The sequence below is a fragment of the Parasteatoda tepidariorum genome, chromosome 6 (assembly GCF_043381705.1).
Source record: "Parasteatoda tepidariorum isolate YZ-2023 chromosome 6, CAS_Ptep_4.0, whole genome shotgun sequence".
NCBI lineage: Eukaryota > Metazoa > Arthropoda > Arachnida > Araneae > Theridiidae > Parasteatoda > Parasteatoda tepidariorum.
In genome coordinates, this window is record NC_092209.1 from 17349771 (window position 1) to 17361703 (window position 11933).

General features: G+C 28.9%; 1 protein-coding gene across 4 annotated transcripts in view; it reads left to right on the plus strand.

The window, feature by feature from the left end:
- Window positions 1-11370, plus strand: part of LOC107453990 (phagosome assembly factor 1) — a 30660-nt gene extending 19290 nt beyond the window's left edge. For all 4 annotated transcript variants that reach the window (XM_043040787.2, XM_043040785.2, XM_043040789.2 and 1 more), the window contains 5 exons: window positions 1430-1506; window positions 2633-2773; window positions 5079-5276; window positions 7454-7585; window positions 10467-11370. In XM_043040787.2, the coding sequence (XP_042896721.1) occupies window positions 1430-1506; window positions 2633-2773; window positions 5079-5276; window positions 7454-7585; window positions 10467-10541 (623 nt within the window). In that variant the 3' untranslated portion in view covers window positions 10542-11370. The remainder of the gene's footprint in view (window positions 1-1429; window positions 1507-2632; window positions 2774-5078; window positions 5277-7453; window positions 7586-10466) is intronic.
- Window positions 11371-11933: the final 563 nt, after the last annotated feature.

The following is an 11933-nucleotide window of genomic DNA, read 5'->3' on the forward strand; positions in this document are numbered from 1 at the left end:
TGATATTAAATTTAATTTGGATATATCAATTACATTTTAAAAATATTTAATTTTTCATTTTTAAATATATAAATTTATGTTTCATATAATATTAAAACATATATTTGTTGTTAAAAATGCATATAACATTCAAATTTGAAGCAATAAAATAATAATCTTTGCAACCGTACATTTATCGACGAAATAAAATTGGGCGGTGATACCCGACATTCATGTGAGCGGGGCTACCCGAAATCCAATTTTTTTGTAAATTTGTAATTACTCGAACAATTTTTTACATACAAACTTCTTTCTTTGTGCAAATTAAACTTAAGACTACATACTTTAATGCTGTATGTATAGAAAAAATTATTTTTTTAGTATTAAAATGAAGTTTAATCGAAACATTCAACCAATTTTTCTTAATTTCATGACTACTGTATTCAACATATTTTTAAAACTATTGTTTACCATGTTACCAGCTGCATAAATACTTGAAACTTTGAACATAATCTTTTTTTAATATAACAATTAATGTCCGATGGCCCATTGACTTGAAAAAATATTTTATACATATGAAATTGACAGTGGGCAGGGGTACCTGCTGGGCGGGGCTACCCGACTCTCCCCCACATATAACACAAAATTTTTAATGTTCATTAAATTAACTTAATCAAGCTTTTAACTAAAAATAAAAAAAATGCTACCTCTGTAACATATTTACAACTTTTTAAATGGGTATTTTTTACTGCTTAATGCATTAATACTATGTTACAAAATTTTTTGCTATGGATTGCAACTCGCAAACTGGTATTTTTTCATATTCTTTGCACAAGAAATTTTTAAAGTTGCTGAAGCCTTTATATGCAAATAAATAAATAAATTAAATTCTTGCACTGTTAGAAAGTAAGGAAACTTTATATTGCACCAATCTTGAGTGCTTTATAGCTCTATATGCTAGAGTAGAACTGTGTTTAAAGGTCCATTATTAGTTACAGAGGAAATTTTGTGTTGAAATAAGAGTAACAAGTTCCAAAATGAGTTCAGTCTGATGTATTGAAATAATAATATAAGGTTTTAAAATTTATCCTTATTATTTGTTGCCTTCCTTGAATTATTGTAAGAATTTTTTTCCATGAAATCCTACATAATGTTAGATATTGATAGTTTCTTTTTTTTTCTTTTTGACATTTTGAACTAAAAATTTACTGTTGGCATTCCAAACTTTTAAATTTTTTAAATTAAAAAAAAAATTCTTCATCATAATTTTTTAAAATAGCTTATTTAGTTTCATGATATTTAATGTGCAAAATACTATGGCAAAATTGCAATTTTGACATCAATGTATCTACTAAGTTTTCAGAAAATAAGTGATGTTTCAGAAAAAGAAAAATTGTGAGATATTTTTTGCTTTCTTTAACATTGATTGCTGCTTTCTGTTTTATTTTAGATTTAGACTCAAATAAACTCCTGGAATTTCGCAAATTAGTCATGACAAAAGTTATTAAATTTGGAGATTCAGCACAGGTATATCTTTAGTTTTATTTCTTGATAAATTACCAATTGTTGTGTTTTATTTACAGCAGTATATTTTAAATTTAATTGCTAATAACAAATTTTCAGCTGTGTATTATAATATGTAATGCTGTTCAAACAAGGGGAAAAATATGTTAAAAAGAAGAGGTCATATGTGTAACACTTTCATTTATGCTGAAGTTTTAGATGTTGCCATCAGAAAAAAACACATTCTTTTAGGTGGCAGGATAGCCTGGTTATAACTTTGAGCTCATATTTGTAAGAGCGTGAGTTCGAATCCCGCTGGCTGAAGAATTCTTGTGCATTAAAAGGTGACTGGTGCACATTAAATCTGTTGAGGTCACAAGTCCTCCATGTTCCCATAACAAATCATACCTCTGGGGATACTGATCCAGGAGTTACCTGTCTTCTGGATTGGTTTAAAATTACAAGGCTACGGAGTTGAACATTAGTAGTCGTAAACCCAAAATTGGGTCGGCTGTTCTACGAAGCTTATGAAAAAATAAAGAGTGACATTAGTAGCAACAACAATTCATTCTTTCAGACTTGTGGACCTAATATAATGTCTTATAGTAGAGACTGACTTTTTCATAAATTACTCTAATGTAATGTTAATTTCATAAAACCGGAAAGTTACTGTTTAAACTGAAAGTTGCCCGGTGTTTACAAACATTTAGTTGAGAATTTTATTTTTTAAATATATTTTAAATTTTTGGAAATAAAATTTTTTTTTAATTATGGCATAAATATTTTCATAATGATATTTCAGAAAAAATTTAATAATTTTTTTTCTCTTAATTTTATGTTATCATGTTTCTAGAAAACTACTAATATTAATTTTTAAAAAGTATAAAATACTGTTTTCTGTAAAAGTTAGTTTTTTAAAAATATATATGTAGCCATAAAAGGAAATACTTTTTGTAAATTCTTTTTCAAAAAATGAAGAAACGTTGCATAAAATTGTATTACAAAAGAAATAGATTAGAATTAAATATTTTCTTCAAATTTAGGCTGTGATTTTTATATATATATATCTTTATAAAGAATAAGATTTGATTTAATTTATTATGTAAAAGCAATTTTTCAAGTAACAATAATTATGGTTTGTTTTTACTAGGATGTGACGAGTGCATTAGGATCTCCTAGTAAAGTATTTTATAAATCAGAAGACAAAATGAAAATACACTCTCCAAATTCTCATAGATATAGGAAATTAAGTTGCTCAGATTTTTTCTACAATTATTTTACCTTAGGATTGGTAAGTAGATTTCCTTTACATAAATTTATTTTTATCGTTATCTAAAGTGCCTGAAATGATATTTCAAGACATTGAACTCTAATATTCATTATTGTAAATAGGAGTTTTAAAAGCATTTGAGTAGAAACTCACTTTATTATTTTATAATATTAGTATTTAAACTGCATTAAAAACAGTCAGACCCCCATTTCCATCCAATTTACTTCAAAATTTAGCCAGTTAAATTCTCTTTTTAAAAACAAAGAGAGAATCTTTTTCGAAATTTTTTTTTCTGAAAAGGATTGTCTTTTTATTTTTAAAATGGCATCATAGTAACTGAGACATTTAGGCTTCATAATATCTAAATTTAAACCCATTTTGCAAAATAACTGCCAAATTGGTCTTAATTTATTGACTCTGTATTGTCAAGTTATAAAACCTGTCATTTTAACCTAATAATTATATATAAAATATAATATTAATTACATCTAAAATATAGGTAAATATATTTGCCGCCATCATGCCAGTGGTATTGAAATAATGGAGTCTTAACCTTCTTGACTTCCTTGGCCCACAACAGACTATTGCGTGAATAATCAACTTTTTATGTTTATTAAAATGTGTAAATGGTTAATATATAAGGCGTCCAGTGAAATAGAACACAATTTTAAAATGAAACAATTCAAAGATAAAAGTAAGAAATAAATGGTGTATTGATTGGGAAAGTTGTAAAACTTTTGTACATTATTTTTAAAATAATTTTTAATATAGCTCTCTAATTGATTACAATTTAAATCAATGTTTAATCAGAATGAATAAGTGTGGCTTGCTGCCATAGTGCTGTTATCTAGTCTCACTAGTATGGAAGAATAAAAGGAAAAATATGTAGAAAAAAAGAATCAAAAGTAATGCATTTTAAAGCAGTTATGAAAACTGTTGCAAATTTATTAACTAATGATTTTTTTTTTACTTAAATGTTGCTTCATGAGCTGAGAAATATCAAATTTAATACTATGTAATAATAATTATTTATAATCAGTTTGCAAAGAAATAGGCATATCATTTCATTAATAAATTAACATATCAGAAATGGCAAAATTGCCCATGAGCAATGGCCATTGCGACACAGGCGGTCAGAGACAAGCTAAAGAGCTGAATCGTGACTGTCCTAGTGTACATCAAAAAAAGCTCCTTAAGCTAAACAGGAACAGTTTGAGGAAGATCTTCTCACTGGACACTGCATCCTCAGGAGACTTCTTAATGGGTATTGAAACTAATCCTCTTTGCAGAGGTTGTCACCTTGAAGAAGAGACATCACGGCATATACTTTGTGATTGTGAGGTCTATTCTACTCAAAGATTTGAGCATTTAGGGCAGCACTGCATTGAGACCTGGGAACTGCAAGATGTTCCTGTCATGTGTTTGCTGAACCTCATTTCAGCCGTAAGGCTTTCTTGTTAATCATGATTTAGGGTTTGGGTACAATGGACCTCTGGTCGATGTGCCCTGCTCTTTGGAGCTGCCCAACCTGTAAGTCTAAGATATCAGAAAATATTGCACTCGACTCATAAAATGTTCAAATCATCTTTAAATATTAAAGTTAGTAAGATAGAGTTTTAATTAAATAAGATAAAATTGATGCATACTATTGTTAATATAAATTAGGAAAACTTAGATCTGGAAAAAGAAACTTCAATTTACAAAAATTATTTAGTAAATAGTCCCCTAATAAGCCTTATTGGTCTATCCAAATTGATAGCACATGAGCTCAATCTTCATCAATTTAAAGTTTTTTTTGAATAGATTCTATACATTTTGAAAAATACATAATGGAAAATTTTCTGCCTTTTTATTGTTTTTCAATAGTTTTGAAAATATAACAAAAAAGAAATGGAAAGAGGTAATAAAAATTAGAAAATAATAAAAAAGTTATGCATCACGGATCTAGGGAAGATAATATTGTAGAACCCAAAGCAAATTGTTTCATAGAATATGCAACTTCCTTTGGAATGGCTGAACTTATTGTGTTTTGCAACACTATAATTTTGTATTGCAACTATAAAAATCTTTGAAACTGATTTCATATGAAATTCCTTCAGCTTTCTCTATCTATGTGAATTTTATGAAAAAAACATGTAGTAACTTATTTCTACAGCAAATTATTTTAGAGTAATTTAGTTTTAAAATCAATTACAATTTCGTTTAGCACCCTGTTTTACTAATGCAATGTAGCGGAGTCATTTTCTTTTATTAATATAACTTGTTAAAAGTTTTATACATTTGAATGGTTATCACCCTAACTGTGTTTGTTTAATTTCATATTTAGGATATCCTTTTTGATGCCAAAAGCCACAGAGTAAAAAAGTTTATATTGCATACAAACTATCCTGGTCATTATAACTTTAATATTTATTTTCGATGTAACTTCAACTTGCCAATTGAAGTAAAACCACCTTCTGAATCAGAAGATATGACTCTCATAGATGTATCAGAAAAGAAGCATATTATTACTGCATTTACTAAGGTAACAATAAAAATTTTAATAATGCTAAGTACTAAGCATTTTCAGTAAAGTTATTGCATAGGAAACCAAACTGTGCACAATTTATGCAATAATAAAAAAAATATTGTTTAAGGTTTTTGATAATTTATTTTGTATCCAAAGAGCAAATATGAATATCTTAGCTAGCATATTAATAAGCATGTTTTTAAGTTTATCATAAAGTTATTTATTTATTACTGGATGCAGCGAAAAATCCTAGACGTACAATTTTTAATATAGCTTTGTTGAAAGCAAATAAATTGATGTAGCATTACAAATAATAACAAGAGTAGATTTTCACTGAAAAAAAAATTTAATTGGCCGCCTTTTGCACCGATGCAGCGGCACACAAGCATTGAAATTAAAATTTTCCTCCACCGGTTGCAAGCCTGCTACTTTTAATCTATCCCATTCCTGTCCGAAGCAATCGTTTCAGAGAGTCTATACTTTTGTGAGGTTCAGTACAGGACATAGACTCCAAAATGGATCATACACTTTAATCTATGGGCTTGAGATCTGGCATATAGGGTGACCATTCTTCAGATATCATGTCCGGAAAATGTGTCCTGTACCACTTTTATCTCTTTTCGGTTTGTGAGTTGATGCAGAGTCTCGTTGAAATGTCTAGTTTACACTGCTTATGTTCTTTTTGACCTACAGAAGTATAACAGTCTTTAGAATGTCCTCCTGGTACACTTTTTGATTTACTTTAAAGCCCTCATCTACAAAAACCAGAGGGGTTTTGCCGTTTGAGCAAATTCTGTCTCTGACTATGACTGTCTTGGGATTTTGGCAATGTTCAACAATTGCCAGGTTTGCTTGGAGTATCTACAGACCAGATCCTAATATTCTGGGACTTATGAGCTTGTTGGACGGTAAAGAGCTTCTCATCAGTGAAAAGGAATCTCTCACAGCGCTTTTTTGCAGTCCATTGCCGAAAATTTCAATAAGCATTTGCGTCTCCTCATTCCTGAAAAATGCGCCCCCTTGGAGACCAATTAAATTTATTTAACTCTTATTGTTTGTAACATTTTATTAATTAATTTATTTTTTAATAAAGTTTTATTGAATTGGGTACAATAGACTTCTGGTCGATGTGCTCTGCTCTTTGGAGCTGCTCAACCTCTAAGTCTTATTGAAAGTTGTTTGTCCTGTTTTTTTTAAAATGCATTTCAAGCTGTGTCCATTTTCTGAAACACACATTTCAGGCTTTGTCCATCTTCCGAAACTCACATTTCAGGCAGTGTCCATCTTCCGAAACTCACATTTCAGGTTGTGTCCATCTTCCGAAACTCACATTTCAGGTTGTGTCCATTTTCTGAAACACACATTTCAAGCTGTGTCTATTTTCTGAAAAGCACATTTCAAGCTGTGACCATTTTCATAAAAACACATCTCGAGCTATGTCCCGTTTTAAAATCTCGCGACAATTTAATCCTTTCATGAAAATGAAAAGTCAAAAGATATTTTGGGATAAAAATTATTTAAAATGACCACTAAACCCATATCTTCAGTAAATGTAATACTCATATAGAGATCGTGATGTTCTGCTTGAGATCTAATCAGAATGAAAATGAATTACGCAAAGTCAGAAAAAACATGATGAATGCATATCTGCATGAGATGTAATATTCATTCTGTTGGTTATTATCTGCTGAAGCCAATAATGTTGAGTTTCTTACTTTCCACATAAATGTTATTTTTCTCCACGCATTTATTCTGGGGTGATTTTTCCCCCTTTTAGACACCAGATATCTCTCACATCACATATGAACTTTCTTTTTATTTTACTTAATATCTGTTATCCAATATAAATCTAACTTATTTAATTTTTATGGTAAGAAAGAATAAATTTGGGACTAAAAAATATAATTTGAATTTTAGCATTGTTTCAGATAAAAAGCTTTCGAATTTGCTTTAAGTACATATCTTGTTCTTAATTCAATTAAGACTCACATTAAAACCTGTCTTAAGTGCTCTTACATTGTAAGTAAAAATTTAGCACATATTTAATTTTCTTTTTATAAACTAAAATCCTTCATATCTTATAACCTACAACCTCTAATTTTCTTGATGAATGAAAATATTTTATTAGAAAGATTATCTTTGCGAACTACATATTTCTTTATATTAATGGATTTTCCATAATTTATTTGCAGTGGGACACCATGGAAGAACACTTAAAAAAGCCTCTTGAACGTCCTGTTGTTTTAAATAGAGCATCAACGCACAATGCAACAAACCCTTTTGGTTCAACCTGTTGCTATGGTTACCAAGATATAATATTTGAAGTAAGTATTGTTTACAGAGGGTGCACAATTTTTGACATCTCTCTGAATGTCTATTAATAATTATGGAAATCCAACCAAAATTTTGTATAAATGTTTGTCTATTTTGCAAGAGGATGAATAGTTAGATATTTTTTCAAATAACGGAAGCCTTTCTGGGCGGTATACAAATTCCGTTTTTCTGGGTACCATAGTAAACTAATTGTATTTGTTACCGATGTATAATGTATAACATTCTATGAAATAGCTAAAATTGACACAATAATGACTAACTTGCAAAATATATTTCACACATTATCTAAGCATTCTTTAGAATGACTGCAACCTGGATTAATGGTTCACCCTCCAATGGCTTATGTGTTAAGACACTGAGCTGTCATTGTGAAGGACTGGGTTTTGATCCTCAGGAGTGGCTTTGAGCCAACCAAGCTTCAGATGGATCGTTATTAGCTTGTCAGGATTAAATCATATTAAAATGGTTTCTTTGTCCTTTCTAAAATGATTTTTATTCTAAAAAAACATTTTAAAAAGGACCAATGAGCATAGCCTAGAGAGCACTTGCCCTTCTTTATAATGCCTTGGCAAATATTAATACAATAATTCTTATATTTCATACTTTGCCAAAAAATGATCAGCATTCTATTGAAAGCTGACGTTTCACACATTGGCAGTAAAATATATCTTCAATATAGTAAATAAATTGAACTTCGGATAACTAAACTTATGAATTGGATAACTGATTTATTTATTTTGTGTGGTAGTGGCTCTGAAAAGGATAAGACAAATATCATTTGAAAAGAATATTATTTGGTTTTATAGATTTATTTCAATATCAGCTTGCGTATGTAAAGAAGTTTAATTTTTTTTTACTAATTTTAAATTTGTGTTAAATTAAAATAAAATGCTGTTAATTATAAAGTTATTATAGAGAGTGCATAACTGTAACACTAATTTATTTTTAAGTTTATAATTATTTTATTATTTTTTGCATTTATGCAATACATAAATATTATACCACATAATTTATTCTAAAATTTTACACGGCTAATAAAAAATATGAGATAAGAAAATACCTTAGGGACATCTATAATTGATTTCTATTTTAAGTTAATAATGTCAATAGACTGTACATTAGCAGTATTTAAAAGCCTTAGTTTATAATTAGAAAAAAAAAAACTTTAAAGGAAATACAAAAATAAATTAAAAAAACATATCCATGAAAAATAATCCCCATTATTTACTTTGAACTCCTAACATGGAACAGTGCAGCATATTAACTATGCAATTGTTAAATAGGATTAATTTATACAGTAATCATATGTAATTTACCATATTGAATTGACCCTGGACTTAATATGGGGGTCTTCATGAAGATATGGCTTTACTACCGTAACTTTATATCTATCCTTCTTATTCTACTTATTCATTTTACACTCTGGCATAATTAAATATAACATGAAATGTAGCAAAAGACAATAGTGATTTTTAATTCTTGATATTGATTTCTTTAGCTTGAATAGGGAATTTTGTTTTGCGATTAGTATGGTATTTGAGGATCAAGTTAATCACAATTTAATTTAAGTAATTTGCCATTGTTCTTCCTATCTGTAATTTTGAAGGGAAAAAAGATGTTCTTAAGAATGTTTGGAAAATATTTTTCTAAAGCTTATGAAAACTTTGGATCAGAAAAAATACTAATTAGTTTTGAAAGTAAATCTAATTTAATGTAATGCTGATTGGAAAGTGCTAAAAGTACAGTGAAGCCTCTCGAGAATGACCACTCTCTGTTCCACAGTAAAATGGCCGTTGGAGGTTGGTCGTTCTTAGAGATTACCTCCATTGACATCAAAATTGTTATTGATGGTACATGATTTTTCGCAAATTATTTTAATTTGAGTCGGTGTCATTTTCTTGGTGCAGAAATGCCAGATGTGTTGGCGTCATAAAAATCGATGATTAAAATTTAGCGTCTATAAAAATGATCCCAATTAATATATGTGTAAAAACAAATTTACCAATTATGAATGATAAAGCCATTTTAAATAAATAAATATGTTTTTTGTTTAAGTTTGCATTAAAGTTTGTATCATAAAAATTTGTTGGCTTTAAAAGATGAGAAGTCGTTTGTTTGTTTTTTATAAAATAACTTTTTTGTTCGAATTTGACTTTCAACTCAAGAAGTAAATCATTAATGGAATCGTCTTTAGTGCACTCTAACTGTAACACAGTTGTATCGTCAAAAAGAGCTCTCTAAAATAAGATCCTCACACAAATATTTTGAATACATTTTAATCTACTTATTTGCTTAGTTAATTTTTTTTATTTATATTTTTTCATGCTTCCTTATTTGACCTTTTCCGTATTTGGTGCAAACTTGTGCCCGGTCGCTGGGAGAGATTTTAATGGTCTCTCCTAAAGATTTTCTTCAACACCAAGTCTATGGTAAAAATTCAATGCTTCCCAAAAGTGGTCGCTATGTTCTTTCCTGGAGGTTTCACTATAATAAAAGCAGAGATGCCAACTGCTCCAGACGCGCCATAATTATTTAAAAAACGGTAAACAACTACATACTAAATTTTGCAAATATTTGACTAATTTTGTTTACTTTTTAAACGGTGTCGCATAACTTGCATGCAAAAAAGTGGCCATTTTTATGTAAGACCTTAAATTATTTAGAAATAGTGGTGGATAAAAACCTAATAAATTAATTCATTAAACCCAGATTCACACATTAATAAATTACCACTCGAAAACATTTATTTGCTGTCTGCAGCAAGTTAGAATCTCTAATAAAGGGAATGTTACTTGTATTAAGTTAAGTCTTTGTGTACACACTTTTTTTTAAAAAATTTTATAATTATATTGTAAATATTTTTAATTTTAGGTAATGCCTAATAACCATCTAGCTTCAGTGACCCTGTATCAAAGAAAGAAACTACAGAGAAGCGTTGATGTTTGACATTAGGCTTATAATATGAACTCAATTTTTACATTATTTATAAAGAACAAGGATCAGAGACTCTTTTTCTTAAATGAGTTTCACACACTCATTCATCTGTTTAAAATACTGAAATTTGTATTCAGCTTGCTCAGCGCCATCTATTATTCACTCCAAAAGGTGCATAAATAACTCGAGTACCTTACATAAGCGAGACGGATCTGCAGATTGTAATAAACACTGTTGCTTCTTTAAGTCTTTTTACGTGAACATGCCTCAAGTAAAACCAGTTTTTTGAAAAAAAACTGAACCTGACCAAAGTGAGATAGATATCTAAAGTAAATGTACTTCAGATGTATAGTCATTCTAAAAGCATATTTTAAAATTTTGTGAAAATGTTATTTTTAGCTGTTGCAATTGAATTTCCTGTAATAGTCTTTTTAAACAAGTATCAGTCCTTAAATTGTTGCTGTGTAAATATATATATTCATTATTTATGTACTATATCCACCAATTTTAATTATTTTTTTTCTTTTTAGAAATTCTCTTTTTTTTAAAAAATATTTTTGAAGAATTATTTGTTTGAATACTTGCTGGAGATGCAAAATAAAGAGTTTTTGCTCTCTCCTAGGCCATGATTTGTAGATCTTTAAAGATTTTTACTTGTATTTAGGTTGTGTTCAAGTACTGTATGCCATTGTATATGTTATTCTCTTGTAAGAGCCAAAATGAATGGATATGAATGTTGATTGGTTCAAAAAGAAAAAAAAAAATGTTTTTATACCTTGTATTTTTATGTATTATGTCTATCGTTTGACTTTTATTCAATAAAAGATTTGTTTACTTGTTATGTACTGTGGTTTTGATACATGTAATGTCATACATTCTTTGATCGCAAAATTTGTTGAAGAGCCCAAAGTTGCAAAAAACTCGGGTTTTTTTTTCTTTCAAAAGAGAGGGCAGGGATATGTACCTTATTTTAAAAAAGCCTATTTTAATAATTAAGTTTAATTTTATGAATTGTCTTAACATATAGGTAATTAATACAAATAAATTGGTGCTAAAGTCTGAATAAAGTTTCTTCTGACATCACAATACAAAATGTTATACGTACTCACATACATCTCACATTTGAAACTTATTTTAACACAGGATTACTTTTTATTTATATTCTACTCTTAAAAAATATTTGAGGAATTTTTTTGTTGTTGCATAGAAAGCAAATCAAAGGCCATACAGTCAAATCTAGTCAGCAAGGTGACTCTCTAGTCTCCAAACACAGTTTTTTTCGCCATAAGTTCATTTTTTTTTAAGGTTAGACTACATATATATTTCAATAGAATAGCTCTTTAATATAATAGAGGATAAAAAAGAAATCAGTTTTAGAAAAACCCACTTTAGGGTTGGGTTTTT